This window comes from Tamandua tetradactyla, chromosome 16 (genome assembly GCF_023851605.1).
Source record: "Tamandua tetradactyla isolate mTamTet1 chromosome 16, mTamTet1.pri, whole genome shotgun sequence".
In the NCBI taxonomy this organism is placed as follows: domain Eukaryota; kingdom Metazoa; phylum Chordata; class Mammalia; order Pilosa; family Myrmecophagidae; genus Tamandua; species Tamandua tetradactyla.
This window is the reverse complement of record NC_135342.1, coordinates 31,010,367-31,030,070: the sequence shown is the minus strand read 5'-3', so window position 1 is coordinate 31,030,070 and position 19,704 is coordinate 31,010,367. Positions and strand designations below refer to the sequence as shown.

At 53.4% G+C, this 19,704-nt stretch overlaps 2 protein-coding genes across 3 annotated transcripts; one reads left to right on the top strand and one right to left on the bottom strand.

The window, feature by feature from the left end:
* Positions 1-804: 804 nt before the first annotated feature.
* FXYD3 (FXYD domain containing ion transport regulator 3) lies at positions 805-8,656 on the top strand. The gene is made up of 8 exons (XM_077132155.1): positions 805-918; positions 5,388-5,441; positions 6,603-6,635; positions 6,778-6,801; positions 7,726-7,800; positions 7,878-7,914; positions 8,236-8,273; positions 8,429-8,656. The coding sequence occupies exons 2-8, from the start codon at positions 5,402-5,404 to the stop codon at positions 8,446-8,448; spliced, it is 267 nt and encodes an 88-aa protein (XP_076988270.1). The 5' UTR covers positions 805-918; positions 5,388-5,401; the 3' UTR covers positions 8,449-8,656.
* An 880-nt stretch (positions 8,657-9,536) lies between these two features.
* On the bottom strand, positions 9,537-18,760 carry LGI4 (leucine rich repeat LGI family member 4). 2 transcript variants are annotated; one of them, XM_077132149.1, is made up of 9 exons: positions 17,656-18,758; positions 17,189-17,260; positions 16,764-16,835; positions 15,332-15,403; positions 15,132-15,203; positions 14,742-14,911; positions 12,083-12,247; positions 11,490-11,995; positions 9,537-10,579 (listed from the first exon to the last, which is right to left on the bottom strand). In XM_077132149.1, exons 1-9 carry the CDS (start codon positions 17,823-17,825, stop codon positions 10,265-10,267), a joined length of 1,614 nt encoding a protein of 537 aa, XP_076988264.1. In that variant the 5' UTR covers positions 17,826-18,758; the 3' UTR covers positions 9,537-10,264. The 2 variants fall into 2 exon arrangements, with proteins under 2 accessions (XP_076988264.1, XP_076988263.1); XM_077132148.1 differs by having other exon boundaries at positions 11,490-12,247; positions 17,656-18,760.
* Between the last annotated feature and the right edge of the window lie 944 nt (positions 18,761-19,704).

The following is a 19,704-nucleotide window of genomic DNA, read 5'->3' as shown; positions in this document are numbered from 1 at the left end:
GCGGAATTAGGGGGGAGGGGGCACCCCAACAGGGCCACAGGAGGGCCCGCACAGATCCCAGCCGGAAGGAATGCCTTGAGGAGAGGGGGTGGGGGGTCAGGGAAGGAGCCTTACACGGTACAGCGGAGTGGGAGGCAGCTCCCTGCCTCACCACCCACTCTGTGGAGCCCACTCCCAGCACCCCTGGGAAAAACCTGGGCTGGGAAGTGCTGTCCTAGGGCTTGGGAGCCAGTCCTCAATCTCCCCGGAGCTGGGTGAGGGCTACAGCCGGGCCAAAGGTTCAACAGCCTCCCTGCTAACCCTTCCTTCTGTTGCAGAACCTTCTCCACGTCCACCCACCCCGTTTCCTCTCAGTCTTGGTCTTACCAGCATCTTCTGCAGACCCTCAAACTGTGTCAACAAAAGATGTGACTTGGAAGACTACTTTATATCCCTCACAATCCCCACCAATACTCCCCCATCCCAAGCAAAACACACAATCCAAGTGGAAAAGTTACGTTGTTACTCCAATGCAATGCCTCCTCCACCTCCCACCCCCTACCCCGTTCCACTGCCATATAGAAACTTCCCCTTCAAGCTCCTTTTTGGGGGTGCAAAAGATTGGATAACCTCTCGTCAATGTGGGGGGCCAAGTTCCTGTCCATCCTATTTCCCCTGCACCTGTCCTGAGGTTGCAGCATCCTTGAGGACCCCAGGGAAGCTCCCAGCTGCTCCTGGCTGGGATGGGGTAGAGCTGGAACTGTCTCTTTAAGAGCAGGAATGGGGTGGGGGAGCCCCAAGCCTCAAGGAGTCTGACTTGTTCCCTACCTGCCTGGGTTTGCTCAGGGCGTGGCAGCTGCAAATAAAGGCAGGTCTCCAGCTTAGCAGCCCCAGCTTTCTCCTGGAAACCTCCTCTGCTCAGCCTGGGGAGCCACACAGGTGAGTGGCTGGAGCCCCCTCCCTTCAACCTCCACCTGGTTCTGTCCCCTGAACTGTCCCCGTTCCCTCCCCCACCATATTCCCCTTGGGGCTAGGAAAGCAGCTGGGATGAGGGGAGGACCACAAAGGTCATTGGGGAATCTGGAAAGTCTGGGGGTGTCTGGGTGGGTGGGCGTGTAAGTGTCCCAGAGGTTTCTGGATTGGGAGTTTCTGAGTGGACAAACGTGGGAAGAAGAGTGTATCTGGCTGAGTGGGGGTATCCAGGTGGATGAGAGTATTCGGTGGATGGGGTATCTGAGTGGATGGGAATATCTGGGTGGATGGGGGAATGACTGGGTGCACCCAGGACGCCTAAGTGTACTGTGAGCGTGTGGGTCCTGTAGGCCTCTAGGAGAAGGGAGTGGTGGCTCCCCCGCGAGGTTGTGAAATGAGGGGTCACTTAGGAGACTCTGGGGACATGGGAACTCATTCTGCACACGCCTGAGTGGACTGGCCACCATCATGGAGGATGCAGAAGCAGCCCTCGGCAGAAACCAAAATGGTTCCAGGAAGGATCGGAGTGGGTGGGAGAGGCCACAGTGCTGCCTTCCTCGCCGAATCTTCGCTCCAACTGCAGTCGGTTCTGGAGAGACCCAAGGATTGGGCCTGGGTGCGCCTGTTCCACCCTTTGTCTCCGCTGTGCTGGGGGTGCTGGAAGATGTCAGGAATGGGGAGCTGTGGGGCTTTTCCGGACTAGAGTTGGCTTGTAGGATCCTCTTCCTGTAGGAAGAGGCTGAGGAGCTGAGCCTCAACAGTGACAGGGTGACGGAGGACAGGGAATTAACCTGGAGTCACAGGTTTCTGCGGGATAGTGATGGTGCCAGTTCATGCAGCCTGAGGATTATGCGGGCAAAAGTGAGAAGAGCAGAGCGCATGCCGGCCATTAGCTGTCCTTACTCGTATTTGGATCATGACAGGGTAACAGAAGCTTTTCAGAGGCAGCTCTAGAAACAGGTAACCCAACCACAGACCTGCACCATGACTACCGAGCCATCCTGCCCACATCCCATCCCTGTGCTCCCCACAGCGCAGCAAACCCTCTTCCAGCAAAGGATGGAGGGTCCCGCAGATATGGTGAGTTCACGGGAAAGATAAGAGGAAGCAGGGATTCCCAGGACCTGGGTGAGCACAGGAAGATGGAGGAATGATGCTACCCACAGGAAAAAGAGAAACTCAGGGGTCAGGGGCTTAATGGAGGGTAGGAAGAGAGAGATAGGGCACTCCCTGCAGCTGTGGGCAGGGGGTTTTGCAGGGACCCAGAAGCAAGTGTTTGTTTGTTTAAGTTTTATTGTGAAATATAACATATATACACAAATACAATAAATTTCAAAGAACATTGTAACCAGTAGTTATAGAACAGATTTCAGAGTTTGGTTTGGGTTACCGTTCCACGATTTTAGGTTTTTCTTTTTAGGTGCGCCAAGATGCTGGAGACTAAATAAGATATCAGTATATGATTTAGTAGTCATACCCATTTGTTAAATCCTATTTTCTCTGTTATAGGATTCTCCTTTGATGCTCCTCAGACACTTTAGGGGTATTTGGGCTATGCCCATTCTAACATTTTTATGTTGAAAAAGGGTGTCAATAATATGGGATAGGGGGATGGAATTAGCTGACGTTCTTAGAGAGGCTGGCTCCTCTGGATTTTTAGGAATTATCTGGCCTAGGAACTCATCTGTAGATTTCTGGAAAGTAATCTTAGTACGTGAAACTTTTGTAGAATCTCAGCTACAGCCCTAGATGTTCTTTAGGGTTAACAGGAATGATTTTGGTTGGGGTTTGACAAAATATGGTAGTTGGCAATATCTAGTTGAAGCTTGCATAAAAGTAGCCTCCAGAATAGCCTCTTGACTCTATTTTAACTCTCTTAGCCACTGATACTTTATTGTGTTACATTTCTTTTCCCCCTTCTGGTCAGGAAGGCATTGTCAATCCCAAGGTGTCAGGGCCAGGCTCTTCCTTGGTAGTCATGTCCTACGTAGAAGGGAGGGTAATAATTTTCCTTGAAGAGCTGGGCTTAGAAGAGAGAAGCCACATCTGAGCAACAAAAGAGGTTTCCTGGAAGTAACTCTTAGGCATAACTGTAGATGGGCTTAGTTTCTCGGCTGTAGAAATATGCTTCACAAAAGCAAACCTCAGGATCAAAGCTTGGCTTGAAGTCCCCAATATCTGAGACAGCACCAGGGATTTCCCTGGTGGTAAAGCTTAATAGTTCCATACTTTTTCTCCTGTTCCTCAAGAGACTTTGCCTAAGCTATACAGAACGACAAGCCTTTATTCCAATTCTAGACTCCATGTGTTTGGGTTGTTTAAATGCACTATCTAGCAGGCTAAGTTAGATTACGTGCTACAGAAAATTTAGGTTTTGGACAAAATACACTTCTCTTCCTTTGGTCTCATACAGCAAGTGAAGTTCTAATATACAGACAATGTCATCTTTACTCCTGTATTCTGATTCATCTTAGTCCCGCCCTGATCAGCTTCATTCTTATCTCTAATTGAAGGCTAATCTCTTTTTTGGTTTGACAGTTTCTATATGTAACAATGCTGACTTTCAGACGTGCAGAATTCCAGCTTAGGTATCACACAGGTAGCCAAAGTTCCTGGGAAATACCAGGTTATACATATTAGCTAGAAATAACATTAGTAGTTCTGGACTAAATGTTACTGCTATAAGAGCTTACAATCGAGGCCCCAATTTTTCCAATACCTATTTTCTAAAAGAGACCTTACAATATTTATTTTTTTGTTTCTGGTTTATTTTATACCACATAACATTCCCAAGTTTCATTTCCCCTCATTGCCTGCCTCACAACTTGGTTCCTTTCTATAGCCGCACAATAGTCCATCTTATGTATACACCACAGTTCACCATTCTACTTCTCAGTCACTGTAGCTTTCAACCACTTCCGCAAGTGTTTGAAGCTGGATCTGCGACCTCCTGGGTTTAGGGAGGGTCTGGGAACCCCTAAAACCATCCGCAGAATTAGGAGTGTTTGAGCGATCATGGTGGAGCTTTCTGTTTGTTTTCCCTGAAGGAGGCCTGGAGCTTCAGTCAGGGAGCCAGAGGGGCCTATGACCCAAAGGAGGTTCTGGAAGGGCCAGGTGGGGAATTGTCAGGATGTTTGCCCAGAGCTGCTTGGGGAGCCACCCTGGCACGACCACTCCTGACCCTCTCAAGGCATGTGTCTTGCCATCAGTGAAGTAGGGGACAGATGCCCTCAGGGTGGTTGGGGGATTAAATGCCTGAAACCATAGCAAGGTGATTGGCAGCGTCAAGCACAGGGGGAGTTGGTTAGCTATTGTTATCATGATTATGATGATGACAGTGTATGCATGTGGTAGTTGGGCAGGGGCAGGGAAGGGATGGGCACACAGAGGCCTGGGGACTTATCGCAGGCACACAGATTGGCCTGACGACAGGGCTGGTGCCAGGCCAGGAGGAAGGAAAAGCGTTCTTTCTGCTGGGCAGGCCTACCTGGAGAAGGAGGAAGAGTTTGCTTCCAGAAGGATCTGGGCAAGGGTGGGATGGGATAGGGGCAGGAACTAGGCTGGGGCAGGGGTGGGGGCTCGAGTTGGGGGCAAACACTAGACTAGGGTTGGGGAGGGGGTTGGCAGGGCTTGACTTGGGGAGGGGCTGGGGCAGGCTGAGGCAAGGGCAGGAGCTAGCTCCAAAGCATGTGTCCCTACTGAGGCTGGAGCAGAGCCTGAAGAAAAGGCAGGGGCAGAGGCAGGAATGGGCAGAGGCTGGGCTGGGACAGAAGATGGGGCTGGTGGAGGAGCAGGGCCCGTCTTCTCCCAGGTCTGGCCTCCTGGCAGCCTTGAACTGTCTCTTCCCTATACCCTGCCCTGAGCAGCCTAAGTGCCAGCTCAGCCCCCAGTCCTGACCCTACCCAAGGTCTGCAAAGTCTGGGCACGACCGGGCAAGCTCCAAATTGTCTGTGGGAAGAACTTCCGGAAACCTGGGCTTCCCGCCACCTGGCTCCCAATACCACATTCCCCTGAAGATCTGAGGCCCGGGTAGTGCCTGTGTTAGGAACAGTGGCTGTGGAGCCTACTTCCTGGCTAGGTGACCCTGGACACCTGCTTTCCCTTCTCAGAGTCTCAGCTTTTCATCTGCAAAGTGGAGTAACAGCAGGCAGCAACCTCATTTGTCTGCCAGAGCAATTGACTGAGACCTAAATTTGAGTACAGCCGGCATTATTGCTGCTTCCCCCTTATTTCAACCAGAACCCTCCTCCCCACCCCCGCCGCATTCCAGCTCCTTCTCTCTCAGCCCAGCAAGTGTCCAAGCTGGCCTTCCTGCCCCGGGGTGAGCTATGGACCCTGGGCGGAAAACGGGTCAGGAGGGTAGCAGATACCAGAGGCATGGGTGGCACCCTGGTGGCTCTGTCAAAGTTGGACCCTCACCTGACTCCCCACCCCAGGTCAGAGCTTCATCATGCAAGAGGAGGCCCTGAGCCTACTTGTCCTCCTGGCAGGTGAGTGCCTGCCCCTGGAACTGCCTTCCCCCTGAACCACTCCCTCAGTTGGGCAGCCGCCAAGCTCCAGATGTCTCTCTCTTTTATTTTTCTGCCTCCCTTGTCGAGCTGGCAAATATTAGGACAATGTCTCCCTGAGGATAAGGAGCCTGGCACTGGCGATTTAAAGGGACACATGAAGACAGGATTTAACAGCAGCGATTCATGTGGCTAGGAAGTGGCCTTCTCATTCTCTCCTAAATTTTCTGATGGTATCAAGGAGAAGACTAGGCCAGTGCTCCTGTGTCTTTCATGCTTCCCTAACTGGGAACTGAGTGATTATGTACCACTTTCAGCAAGTTCCTGAAAGACTTCATGCCTCAGTTTCCCTATTTGTAAAACTGAGGATAATAACAGGACCTACTCATAGAGTCCTTGCAAGAATTCAACAAGCTAATATTTGAAAAGCACGTAGAAGAATGCCTGGTACAGAGCTAAGTAGGGTGTGTTTGTTTAAATGTAATTAAAAAATATTACTTTCTCTTTAGCAAAGAAAGAATGGAGCTTAAAATCTGAATTTAGGCAAGCAATGGCTTCTAGCCAGAATTTAATCCTAGTCCATTGCTTTCTGTCTTTTATATAGGGCAAAACTGGTATTCCATTCAAGGTAGTGTGATATCAAGCTGCTTTTTAAAATAAAGTGCATTTAAGTTTTTCACAAGGAATGGGGAGCAGCCCCGAACCAGGTGTGGTGTGCCTGAGACAGAATCACAAAGATGGGAAGTGAGAATGACTGGATTTGGGGAAATAGGACCCTAGGAAACAAAACCATCTGTCATCTTGACAAGAAAAGTCCCTGTGCTTCTGCAGAAGGCATAGGTCTCTGGAAATAGGGGACCAAGCAATAGTCCAAAGTCATGATTAGAACCTATTTCAGGAGGCCAAATCCTGCTGTGTTCAAGAGTGGGCTGAGGGGGGAGGCAAAGGATCCATGCTGGCTGCACAGAGGTGTCTGGTCTGGGGCTGAATGAATGGGCTTGCCTCACCCCCACACCCTTGGAAGGTGAGAAGAGTCCCTTGAGGGATGCTGCCCTGAGGTCCTTGGAGCCCCTCTGTCCCTGCCTGCTGGCTTTCTTGAGGCCACATCACCATCTTCCTTCCTTCCCACTTCTCCCCTGCCAGGCCTGCCCGCCCTGTATGCCAACGACCCTGAAGGTGAGTCAGGGAGTCCAGCTGGATTGCTGGGCACACAACCCCCCTCCTCGCCAAATTCTCCCCTCCCCCCCGCCAAATTCTCCCCGGAGCCCTATATCTCACCTGATGTCTGGATCTCATGTTCTTGTTTCTTTCCTTGCAGATAAAAATAGTCCTTTCTATTACGGTGAGTTTGTACCCCGGCCCCCAGCCCCTGTCCCTACACACACACACACACACACACACATACACACACACACATGCACACACACACACTATCTTGTGCAGAGGGTCCCACAAGGTGTTGGGTGAAAGCGTGTTGTGGGCCAGGACAGGAAGGAGTGAGGAGGCGGCACTGAATAGTGAACACGTGGTTGGATTAAAGGAGTGAGACGCCAGCCTGGTCCTTGGGGAAGCTCTTCCTCCACCAAGGTAGTGAGAACCCCAGGAAGTGAGGAGTCCACAAGAAGCCGTTGTTAGGATTCAGATCAAGTGCTGGGAGAAGGGTGGACTTGAGAAGACTTCCTGGAGGAGGTGAGCTATTGGGCCCACATCCTCACCTGGCCTCCAGCTTCAGCACAACTGGCAACCCCCCACCCCCTTACCTCCTCCCCTCCTCCCACTGCCCTCTCTCGCTCTGCTCCAGCCATGCTGGCTTCCTTGCTGCTCCGCAGACTAACTTCCAGCCTCTGGAACTTTGCACCTGCTGTTACTTCTGCCTAGGAAACTTGCCTCCTTGTATCTATCTGCAGGACTCCCTCCCTCACTTCCTCACATCTCTGCTCCTATGTGGCCTCCTCCAAGAAGCCCACTATAACCAGTCTCTCTAAAAACTGCCCCCTGGCTTCCTATCCCTTCACCCTGCAGCTTTTTCTTCAGAGCACTTACCTCGTCCCCCTCCCCATCCCCGACCCACTTTACATATTGCATTGTTTGCTGGCATGTAAACCAGAATGAAAGTGCCGGGCAGACCAGGGTTTTTGCACTTCCTGCCCACCACTGGGTCCCCAGAGCCCATGGGGAATGTTCCACACATATTTGTCATGTGGATGAGGGGACAACAGGGAGGATGGGGGCTGGAACTGAGGTCTCCCCTCCACTTTTATCTTAGACTGGCATCGCCTCCGGGTCGGCGGGCTCATCTGTGCAGCGGTTCTGTGTGCCATCGGCATCATTGTGCTTATGAGTGAGTGTCCTTGCTGACGGGGCAGCTGGGCAGGGCTGTAGGTCCCCTTCCCTGACCACCCACTTCTCCCCCAACAGGTGGCAAATGCAAATGCAAGTTCAGGCAGAAGCCCAGGTAAGACAGGGGTCCCAACATGCCTACCTCTGCTAGACAGACACTTTTCAGGGGTGAAAGAACTAGATCTTGCAGAAAAAGAACAGGCTCTCAGGTCTTGCTCTGGAGAATCCCTGGGTAGTAAGATTTCCCAGGTTTAGTATTCGTGGCTGATAATCCCTAGAGGGGCCTGGATCCTTTAATGCTTTGGCACCTGGGATTATAGCATCCCACAGTGGGAAAAGAGCCAGGAGGCACATGTAGGCAAGCTCGGAATCCTTTAGCTCTGAGGTAGAGGACAAATAGGGGTGGTTCCACACCTCACTATTTTTATCTCCCTAGTCACCGTCCAGGGGAAAGTCCACCCCTCATCACTCCAGGTAAGGAATGGGACAGAAGGAGGCTGAGGGGAGCAGATGTGGTGTGTGTGTGTGTGTGTGTGCACACGCGCGTGTGTGTGTATGTGCATGTGCATGCGTGCTTCGGGAAAAGAATGTGGTTCCTTCTCACAAACTGACCTCCTCATCTCTCCCAGGCTCTGCCCAGACCAGCTGAGGATGGATCAGCCAAGAGGGCATGGAGGGTCTTTCTCTTTCCCAAAGTTCTGCCCTTGCAAGGTCCCCTGGCTTATTTGTGGTCTTGACCCACAGGATGGGATTCTCCCTCTTCTCCTCAAACTACCCTGCCAGGACCTCATCTTACCTCTCATTGGAGGGGTCTCTGTTCCATTTTTAATCTAAAATGATTTTGCCTCATGCTCAAATGGCTTGAGATTGTATGTGTGCTTTAGGATGAAGTATGGGGCTGGGGGGGGGTGGGTAGGGGGCCGGGAGAAGGGGAATGCACTGCAAGGAAGCTGGGCAGCTAAATCTCTTTGTTAGGAAAATCCTATAGACCTGTGCCCTCATGGCTTGGAAGATGGCATGGGCTCTGCCCTCTGTCTCCATGCCCGTGGGAGCCATATATGCAATTTAACATTTTCTAGTAGCCAAGTGGGGGACACTTTTCAGAGTGAAAGGGGACTCTGCGATGTAATGATAGAGCACTCAGGGTCACTGGGGCCATCCCAGGAAAACTAAGATGAACGATCACCCTACCAAGATGCAAGGATCCAGATGACTTCTAAAGGTAAGATGACTTTGACCCTCCCACTCACCCCTGAAATCCCACTCATTACACAAGACCTTTCCAAATATCCACATTCCTTTGAGAACTTTACCCTCATCATGATACTCCCATTAATATATAACGACCACAAAGCATGAATCCTTCAATGAACCTCAGACTCCCTTGAGACCACTGACACCCAGTAAGACATCCAAAATGTGCCTGAGATACCCCACAAAATGCCCAAAACCCTTCAAAACACCCCCCAAATATCTCCTACTATGCCTGAGGCATGACCTCAAAAAGAGACCCACAATGCGACCTGTCCCGTAATAATGTCTTCATAACCCCCAACATTCCATACCCCTCATAATCAGAGCCCATACCCCTTAAAGACCGTGCAAAAGCTCACCCTGAGCAGCCAAAACACTATCTTGGGACCTTCCCCCTTCCACAATCCCTCTCCCGGGAACCCCACCCCCACCCCATGCCGCTTGAGACATCCTCTCCCAGTGATCCCACAACCACAGGCGGGACAGGTGCGCAGTGCATTTATTGAGCTCATACACTTTCTGTCCTCGCCCCAGTCCCCAGTCAGGGAGGGGTTCCCGGGGCTCCCCGCGGCTCCCCGCGGCACCTCGAGCTCAGGGACCTTCTCCCCGCTCACTCGCAAGAGGGACAGAACGCGGGGCACGTGCCTCCCGCAGTAAGCATGCGCACAGGCAGCAGAGGGAGTTAGCAAGCCCGCCAGGGAAAATTGCGCAGCGACTAATGACGTCACAGAGGCAGGCGCTCAAAGTGTTTGGCCTGATTGAGTTTAGAGGAGAAGGGGAATTTATCTACTCCTTAGTCTGTCCTTGGGAGCACAAGAGACATGGCACGGGAGGCATGGGGGTGCACGGGAGACTCGGGGAGCTTCCAGTCCTCGTGGAGCTCTGCATATTCCCCCAGCCATGACTTCTGTTTTCCCACTCTGTGCAGTGCCCCCAAATCGCCTTTGGTGGGGGCAGTGACCCCCAGTCCACATGTTGCTTCAGACAGGAAGGACAGCCCTGAGGATCCGGGAGGCTGGGACCTTCCATTTTCCCCGATGGGCCCAGATCCTACAAGAAGTGGGTCAAGACCCAGACCTGCATCATCATATCACAGGACAGCCATCTCCCCAAGTGGGGCCAGGAGGCCAGTCAAGGGGTCATCCAGACGCTTAGGACCAGGATACCCCATCCACCCCAGTCCCCCGGCCCCAGCCAGAACCCCATCTGTCTCAGGCACTGAGGTCTAACTCGTGATGCTGGTAGATCTGCGTGGGACCCTTGAAGCAGGCAGCAAAAAGGAAGCGCTTGCTGGCCACAGTGATATAGGCAAAGGCACGGGGGGCCACCAAGGCCGGGGGCCCCAGCTCCTGCAGCGGCTCCAGGAGTCCCTTATCAGACTCCAAGCGGAAGACCTGACTGAAGGTGAAGTCGCTGCCCAGGATAGCCAGCTGGTCCCTGGCGACGAGAAGGGGCTGGAAGACGTGGGCACCGCGCGAGGGGAGCTGCTGCAGCAGGCGGAACATGGAGCCGTCCCAGCGCATGAGCTGCGGGGAGGCCCTTAGTTAGGGCCTGGGTCCCGGGAGGGCCGGGCCTGCCGGGTGTCCTCCAGGCTCTGGCAGATTTGAAACCTCTTGGAGAAACAGAGGGCTGTGGGTGCCCAAACTCTGGCAGCTTTCTTATCTTTTTCAGAAATGTCACCACCACCCAGGTGCTCAAGTCACAAACCCTGGAACTGTTCTTGACCCTTCTCTCTCCCTCACATCCCACCCCGCATGGACTCAGTCAGCACATCCTGCCAGCTTTACCTACTGTACTTTTCTCCAACCTCCACAGCCAGCACCTGGTCCTCCTCGGTCATCACCGCAGCTTCCTTCCTGTTCTCCCAACTCCCGTCCCTGGTCCCACCGTTTCTTTTCCTCACAGAGGACCCATTAACTCCTGAGTTGTCGCAGAGCTCTCCTGGGCTCGGGGTGCTCCCCTGACTGCACCTCACTCCAGGTAAAAGCCCAACTCCTCACTGGGGCCCTGGCATGTTCCAGACCCCAAGGGAAGCCAGTGGGGCTGGAGCTTAGTGAGAGAAGGGATACACTGAAGGGGTGGGCAGAGCTTAATCTGGGGTTCAGAGTCTCAGGATGGGAACAGGGTGGCTGTGGTTCATTGTAAGTCTTGGGGTGTGTCAGTGTTTGGGATTGAATCTGAATCTCAGGGTCAGCATTATTGTTGAGGATGGAGAGTGGCTAAGGGTTATCCTTGAAGGGTCACAGTGTGGGATTCAGTGTTCAGGTGGGGCCAGAGTTCACAGGTCAGCATGTGAGGCTGGGGCAGAATTTAGAGGCCCACATGGAAGGCAGGGTCAGTGCCGGAAGGCCAGTCCCCCTTGAGAGCCCGTGCCACAGTGTCAGGCCCGGCTTGTGCACCCCAGCACCCACCCTGCCCCATTGGTCCCGGGCTTACCATGGAGTCCCCAATGTAGCGCGTCAGACACAGGAACACGTCCCCACCAGCCTGGAAGTGGTGCGTGGCGTAGACGTCCTCGGCCTCAGGGATGTCCGTGCGCCTCTCGAAGCGCCCACCAGACCAGTGGAAGAGCACGGGCCGCTGCGAGGCGGAGGCCAGCAGCAGGTGGGGCCGGCCGTCCAGCTCGAGGGCCTCAGCGTCCGTGTCCCGGTGCCAGGCGTGCAGGCTCTGGCGCGGGTAAAAGCCAGGCCCATCGCGGCACAGCAGCGTGGTGCTGCCTGCCTTAGAGGCGTCGGCCACCACGAAGCAGGGCTGTCCGTCCAGCCACAGCAGCTCGGCATCATTGGGCCGCAGCAGCCGCCGCGGGGCCAGCACCTGCATCGGGGCCAGCCGCAGATCGGGGCTGGGCCGGGCCCACAGCTGCGAGCCTCCCCACAGGCGGGCTGCCAGCACGAAGAGCCGCGGGCCCAGCACCAGAGGCTGGCAGGACACCACCGAGGGCGCTGGGGGGACAAGGTGGAGGCAGGACTGTGGGTCAGGGGGACGGCGTGCCAGGCACAGGGTGGGCAGGAGGGTGGGTGGGGGCTCACCGGACAGCTCTTCCTCCTGCCGGAAGCGCTGCAGGCCGTAGTCCCAGGCAAGGACGAGGCAGCGACCAGCAAAGGGCTGTGCTAGGATGATGTGGGGCTCACCCTGGTAGGAGAAGGACTCCACGCCCAGAGCTGACTCCCCAACCGTCTGGAACCAGGAGAGCTCTGGGGGTGGCAGAAGAGAGTCAGGCAGACCCAGAGATTCCCAAGAGTCCCCATCACTGGGCCTCAGTTTGCACATCTCTGAAATGGGAACCATCCCCGTGTTCACCTCTCAGAGACATCTAACAGAACCTCTCTCTGGGTGTGTTCACACACATTGCCATGGTATTGGGTTCTTTTCTAAGCTATCTGGCATCATCTAATACTAGCTTAGAAAGAGCATGCCAATTCACTGGACTTCAAGACACCTCTCCGAGGTACATTGAGTTATTGAATCCGCAGATAGTTTCCTTGCACATAAAGAAACTAAGGTTAAATGGCTGGAGGCAGCCTGTTGTCCCATAAAATCCATCCTTCCCTTCTCCCACGAAATAGGATTTGGGCTGGGCCTGAGGTTGCCCAGCCAGAGGCCATTCTCCCCATTGCCCCTGCACCTCTGCCGGAATATGGAGTTGCCATATTGAGACCAGGTTCTCAGGGGATTTGGTGCAGAAGTGACGGGTGCAATGCTTGACTCGCATGCTTTTCGGAAGTCAGCTTGCCTGGGACTTGGTCTTTTTCCCCTTTTTCCCCAGAGCCAACAAATGGGCATGGCACAGCCCAGTGCCAACCACTAAGACAAGGACAGTGCCCAGGGACTGCACCATCCACCTGGTGCAGACTGCTCATCTCAGACCCTTTGTCTTCTTTCATTCACGTATTTTGAACCTCTTTTTACAACAGCTCAGCTTTTATGGTAACTGATACACCAAGGCCACCGGACTTGTTAATGTAAAGCCAGGTGGTTGCCTCTGGGGTCATGACACTTCACTTTGCATGCCAGCCCCTGTTCCAGGTGCCAGGATTGAAGCAGTGTACCTAACCACCAAAGATGACCATCCAAAAGGGATCTTTTACAAACATCCATCAAAGCATGTCTCTCTCTCTTTTTTTTTTACATGGGCAGGCACCGGAAATCGAACCCGGGTCCTCGGGCTTGGCAGGCAAGCATTCTTACCTGCTGAGCCACCGTGGCCCGCCCAAAGCATGTCTCTCTTGACTCCAAATCTTCCATGGCTTCCCACAGCCTTCAGGAACAAAGCTCACCCTTTTCCCTGTGGCTTTTGGGGCCCAGCACACTGAGCCTCACCTGTGTCTTTCCCTTCACTTACTTCCCCCAAGCCACGCCTGCCTTCCACTGGCTTTCAAGTAAGAGAAGCTCTATGCTGCCTCAGGGCTTTTGCACATGTAATTCCCTTTCTCTGGAGTGTCTGTCCCTCTGTTCTTCATTTAGCTTAATCCAGATCTAGAATGATGTCTTCAGTGAAGCCTTCTCTGACTTCCCTTACTCCATGTGAGATAGGAACTCTCCCTCCCATTGTTCTCCCTCACTCCCTTTGTTTCTCACATTTTGTGGCATGCATTTATTTGTGCGATGTTTTATTTATTTAAATTTTTTTTTAAATACCAAAAAAAACACCAAACAAACGCAAACATTCCTAACTTTTGATCATTCCTTTCTACTGTTTGTACAATATTTTATTTAATGTCTTTTTTCCTCTCACCCCTGGGACTTTGAGCCCCAGCAGTCCAGGGCCCAAGGCTATTTTGGTCCCCATCACCCATTCACATGGGCCTCAGTGAATGTTTGTTGCACAAATAAATATAGAGTAGCCTCTAAATTAAATCCTCTTGTTCTGTGAGTCCTCCACACCCAAAACCTGGCTTACAGTTAGAGTAAGGGTTATAGTAATATCAATAGCACCTATAGGGTAGACCCTTCGGGGTTGACTTCAAATGTCTCCTCCTTCAGGAAGTCCTTCCTGACCCTCCAGCTAGACCTGGTCCTTGCACTGGAACCCCACAGTCCCCAGGGCTTCCCCTGTCTCAGTCCTGATCCTTCTGCCTGTGTTTCTCTAACCCAGCCCCAACCCCTCCTCCTGGGCTTCTCCATCCTGGCTCAACCCCTCTGTCTGTGCCCCCCACCCCCACCCCAGACACTCCAGCTATCACTGTCTGGAGTTGGGTCCACCTTCCTTTGGCCTGTGGGCTCTGGGAGGGCCAGACCAAGGGCTGCTTGTCACCGCTCTGCTCCCAGCACTGCCTGGTGCCCATAAAAGTACCAAAAGCAAAATGGAAGTAAGCATAAATGAGGTAATGGTGCAGTGCAGTTCTTAGCATGATGGTTGGCACCTAGAAAGTATTCCAGAAATGTTCGATTTCATATTATCAGCAAGAAGAGTGAAATTTATAGGGGCCTCCCAGGCTAGGCCTTGTGCAAAAATGTTGTGCAGACATAGGTGCGTTGTTGAATTCTCACAGCGAACCTATGTCACTCTTATCACCCCTATTTTACAGATGAGGAAACTGAGGCTCAGGGGTGGTGGTGATGCTGTTTGCTCAGGAAATGCCAGAGCAGGGAGTGAAGTCAGGCCTCAGCCCTGGCTGCCACTTCCCTTGGTCTCCGCACTTCTTTTGGGGACCCCGTATCTCCCCACCCTGCCAGGAAAGCCCTCACCTATGGCTCTGCACTTGAAAGTCTTGGGGTCCAGGTGGCGGAGCTGCATGTGGGCCAGGGCGGCGGGGCCCGTGCAGGCCCCAGTCCCCACGCTGGCGTTCACGGTGGGCATCCACTGCAGTAGCCAGAGGATGCGGCAGTCACACTGGAACGGGTTCCCACGGAGGTCCCTGGGGCAAGAGGCCGGAGAGGGGCTGTGACCTGGCTTCTACCTGCTGGAGGCCACACTCCTGCCCCTCCCCAGGGTCCCAGTGTGAAAAATGGTATGAAAAATATGTAAGAGCCATTGAAGCCATACCCATGGTTGCTAACCAAAAGTAGTACAGGTGCCCCCACCCCCAGTGAACCCCCCAGCGCACCCCTCACCCTCCCAGCCCCCTCGACCCTCACACGTGAGTCAGGGTCTCCAGGCCTCGGAAGAGGAATCGAGGGAGGGTCTCTAGATGGTTATTGGCCAGGCTCCTGGCGGAGGGAGAGAAGGAGGAGGAACCATCAGTGGCTGCCAGGACACCCTATGTTCTTGGGTGGCAGGTGAGGGTGCCTATCAGGGAGGGCTGGGGCACGGAGGGTGAGCCCTCGGCAGCACGCACAGGTGTGTGAGTGAGCGCAGTCCTCTGAGGGCGTTCTTAGATACGGAGCCGATCTCATTGTCCTCGATGAAGCTGCAGAGAGAAGGTGGGGTGAGGGCCTCTTGGTTTCTTCTGTGGCCTCACAGTGTTTGGAGGAGCTTATCCCATGGAAGCTGTAGGCAACTGGGAAGTGCTGAATCTCCCCCAACACCTGACACAATCTTCGGGAAGATTTCTCCCCTCCCCATGGCCCCAGCCTATAGTCCTAGGAACCAAGATGCCAACTTTGCTATGAAAACTACCAGCACCATCACAGACACTAGTGCCAGAACCAACATCACCAACACCAATAATTCCACCATTGATTATCAGCACCAATGCTGGCATCACCAGCATCCATGCCTCTACCACTGCCATCAAGCCCAGAACGAACAACGGCCATTATCACCAACATCGTGCCACACCACCACCATTGTCAACCAAGCCAGTATCAAAACCATCACCAACATAGTCACCTACAACCATGGTCTATACCAACACCAACATCGTCAGTACCAAATCCCATACCAACAACACTCAACCATTGCCAACAACTATCATCAACATCAACATGTCCAGTACTATCACCACAAACACCGTAACTAGCACCAGCATTGTCAAAATCAAAAATATCACCATTATCCCCAACACTCACATCTTTACCCACCGCCAGCACCACTCCTGCCAACACTTCCACCACAATTGCCAAACCTGATACCAACACTATTGTCATTGTCGCCAGCACCAACATCCTACCTACAACCATCACCAACATCAACACCAACATCATAATCACCAATTCCCCACAACACCGATAATTATCACCAACACCGACTCTACAACAACCCATATCATCAACATCACCAACAGCATCATTACCATTGGATCCACCATTTTTACCAGCACCATTCCCACTCTATCCTCATCGATAACACCACTGATTCCCCATCAGCGGCAGCATAATATCCACTACCCTATCCACTATCATTAGCACCACCATCAATTTTAGCACCATTCATAACAATATTATAATTGCCATCACCTCCTCAGCCACCATCTCTTTCCACACCATCCATCATCAGTACTACCACCAACACTGTCATCTCCACCACCTAACTGAGAGTTGTTCCCTGTTCATTTGAAATATTTTCTGCCTCTGGCCTCTTCCTACTCTCCCTGGGCTCCCATAGTCAAGTAGGGCCAGAAACAGTCTCCCGTTCTGTAGGCCCTTTGGATATCTTGAAACACAGAGAGGTGACATGAGCAGGCAGGGGTCACGTAGCCCTGATCCCACCAGAGCGGCCAGGCCTCTTGCCCCTGCAGGAAAGGTCCTTAGCCACATGGCTCTTCTCCAGGGCCTCCTCCCTCCCCCATCTTCCCGGCCCACATGTCCCCACCCCCCTGGCACACTCACAGGTACTGGAGGTGGGAAAGGCCTGCAAACGCATCATCCTCAATCACGGAGAACGAGTTGGATGTGAAGAGACTGGCAAGGGAGGAAGAAAGGAATTTTTCCACAGTTGCTGCTCCATACCTGGTATTTTAGCCTTGGCCCCCACCCCGGTCCACAGGGGCATAGACACACCCACACATGCACCTGGGTTTGAGTATGTGTGTGGTTACTGAGGCTTTCACTGACACTCAAATACACGTGCGTTCACAGATACTGCCCCTGCACATGTCCGTCAATACCTCCCATGCATGTGTGCGTGCAACCCCCCATGCACATGCATGAACACCTCCCACACTGGTGTGCATGCACCCCCCACACACACACATGCACATGCGTGAATACCACCTCCCTGGAGCTCACTGATGGCTCAGCCAGGCCCCACTCACAGCAGGTGCAGTGACGGCATCCTCAGGAAGCTGCCGGCCTTCAACTGGCTGATTCCAGTCCTAACAAGAGAGCTGGGAATGTGGGGAGCAGTGGGTGAGGAGATCACCCCTCAAACACTCTGGCCCTGTCCCAGAGCTCTCTCCTGAGAGACCCTGACCCCGGGTGTCAGGTATCTCCCCAGTGGAGACAGGCATTTGCCCTCCTTACTTGGCAGGGGTCCTGGTAGCCCCTAGCCCTCCCTCCCCCCAACCGTGGGCCATCCTTCCTCCTTGAGCCCCAAATGTTGCCCCTGTCTTTTAGGAGTCTTTTCTCTTTCACTCCCTTTTAAATCTCAGCAGCCCCCCATTCAGACATCCCAACATCCTTTGCTCCCTGCACCCCTCCCCAAAGATCCTAGCAGGCCTCTGTTCTTTTGGGGTCCCTAGGACTCCTGCAAGTTGGGGCCCACAGAGGGCCTGACACTCACAGTGACAGCAGGCTCGGGGAGAAGCTCTCGGGCAGGTCCAGGGAGCCCTCACACAGGGCACTGTCTTTGGAGCAGGAGCAGCGTGGAGGGCACTTTCCCTTAGGGGGTCTCCAGGTCACCCCCAGCCCTACCCCCGCCAGCAGCAGCAACAGAAGGCCTGGCCCTCCCATGCCCCCTCGCCCCCGCCCCCGCCGAGGCGCCGACTTCTCTCTGCTCACCCAGCTTGGCCCTAGTCACAGCCACTACATCTCCCACGCGGGGCGCCCCTCCGTTCCGCCCGCCGGCTCTCTCCGCCCTGGCTGCTCTCTGCCCTTGCTCTTTCTCCCTATATCTCTTTGATATTGAATTTTCTGTTTATTTCTCTTTCCCCTTCTGTCTTTCTTTCTCTTTGTATTTCTGGTTCTGTGAGTTAGTCTGTTTCCCTCTCTCTATCTTGGTCTCTATTTCTGTCTTTCTTCATCTCTCCAGTTGTCTTTCTCTCTGTGTCTCTGTCTGTCTTTCTGTCTCTTTAGGTCTCCGTCTGACTGTAGGCGTCTCTCTTTCTGTGTGGGTGTGTGTGTCCCTCAGTCTGGTATCTCTTTTCTCATCTCCCTGCCTCCCTTTCCTCCCTGCACCCACCTCCCCCCTCCAGTTCCCTGTAAATTTTTAGCGGCCTCCCACGCCCCTTCTCCTTGGAGGTTTGGGAAAGGGATTCACACCGTCAAGGGAGAGTAGAAAAGGGGGGTGGAGGGTCAGAGGCCAAAGGAAGAGCTGCCCTGGAGAAGGGGAGGGGCCAGTAAGGACTGGGGCCACCCCCTAGCCACTCCTAGCCAGCCCCCTACCCAGATGACCCTACACCAACCCATTGGAGAGCTGAAGCAGATTGTCACCAGGGTAGGGACCAGATGGCTTGGCAGGCGGGAGTGGCGGGTGAGAGGACAGGCCATTGTGGTCTGGGGTTGCCCTGAACAGTCCCCAGCCAGACCCTCCCCAGATTCCAGAGGACCTTGTCATCTGGGCTTGGCAGGGCTGGTTCAGGTCCAGCTGCTCCCTCTGGCGGCCACACTAGGCAGAGCAGCTGCCCTGCCCCAAGCTGGGACCCACCCTTCCCTTCCCCCTGCCCCGATATTAACCCCTTGGGTGCCCACTGTCCAGTGGGAGTAGGGACAAGTCCGAGGAAATGACAGTGATGCCGCCTTCCCTCCTCAGCATTTGCACCAGTGTCTGTCCTAAAAGTCCCACATCTATTAACACAATCCTTCCTCATCACAGCCCTCTGAGACTGGAACTGTTGTCACTGTCAGACGGAGAAACTGAGGTCTGGGGAGATCATGGGACTCAAGCTGTAGGTTACCCAGCTCTGGGGAGAGCCAGTATCCAAACCCAGGAACCCGGCTCCAGGGCCTCTGCAAGTGATTTTGCATCTTTTTTGGACAGCAGAATTCATGGTTATGTGTATAATTAAATATATTCATTTGGACTCAGCTTTCAGTAAATTGGCTAGAGTTTGTCCATTAATTTAGAAAAAGAAATAAATGACACTCAACCTGAAATAGTAAAAATGATAGCATTTATTGAGCACTTACCATCTGCCAATCTTTACATGAATTTACCTACTCAGTTCTCATAACAACCCAATAAGATGAGTAGTAGTATTTTCACCACTTTACCAATGAGGAAACCAGGACACAGAAAGGTTAAATAATTAACCCTAACCATTAGGCTGTACCTCTTTGTTACCTGGGATCAGAGGACCCCCTTTGCCACTGAAGAGGAGGCCTGGCCTCTCCCGCCCTGACATAAATACCCAGAAGCCTCATTAGAGGACGCGGGGGCTTGATAGCACCCGCTTGGGGATCCCGCAGACCTGGGTTCCAGGTCCAGTTCTGTGTGGCCTTGGGCAAGTCATTTAACCTCTCTCAGTTTTCCCACCTGCCGAACGGGGGCAGTCATGCTGAGATCTTGAGGTTCAGCACGGAGTGGGCACCCCATGGCTCAGAAGGCTCGGAGGGCATGGGGGTGGAGTCTGCGTGGAGGGCCTCCACCTGCCCCCGAGTGGCTCTATGATTT

What these genes read in the sequence shown, in the direction of transcription:
- LGI4 (XM_077132148.1), bottom strand. Translation starts at nt 17,825, where the DNA reads ATGGGAGGGCCAGGCCTTCTGTTGCTGCTGCTGGCGGGGGTAGGGCTG. An exon ending in ATGCCGTCACTGCACCTGCT is followed by an intron (nt 16,836 to 17,188) that starts GTGAGTGGGGCC and finishes CTCCCTTGCCAG; the next exon opens with TCTCTTCACATCCAACTCGT. An exon ending in CTTTCCCACCTCCAGTACCT is followed by an intron (nt 15,404 to 16,763) that starts GTGAGTGTGCCA and finishes TTCTCTCTGCAG; the next exon opens with CTTCATCGAGGACAATGAGA.
- FXYD3 (XM_077132155.1), top strand. Translation starts at nt 5,402, where the DNA reads ATGCAAGAGGAGGCCCTGAGCCTACTTGTCCTCCTGGCAG. An exon ending in GTATGCCAACGACCCTGAAG is followed by an intron (nt 6,636 to 6,777) that starts GTGAGTCAGGGA and finishes CTTTCCTTGCAG; the next exon opens with ATAAAAATAGTCCTTTCTAT. An exon ending in TCCACCCCTCATCACTCCAG is followed by an intron (nt 8,274 to 8,428) that starts GTAAGGAATGGG and finishes CATCTCTCCCAG; the next exon opens with GCTCTGCCCAGACCAGCTGA.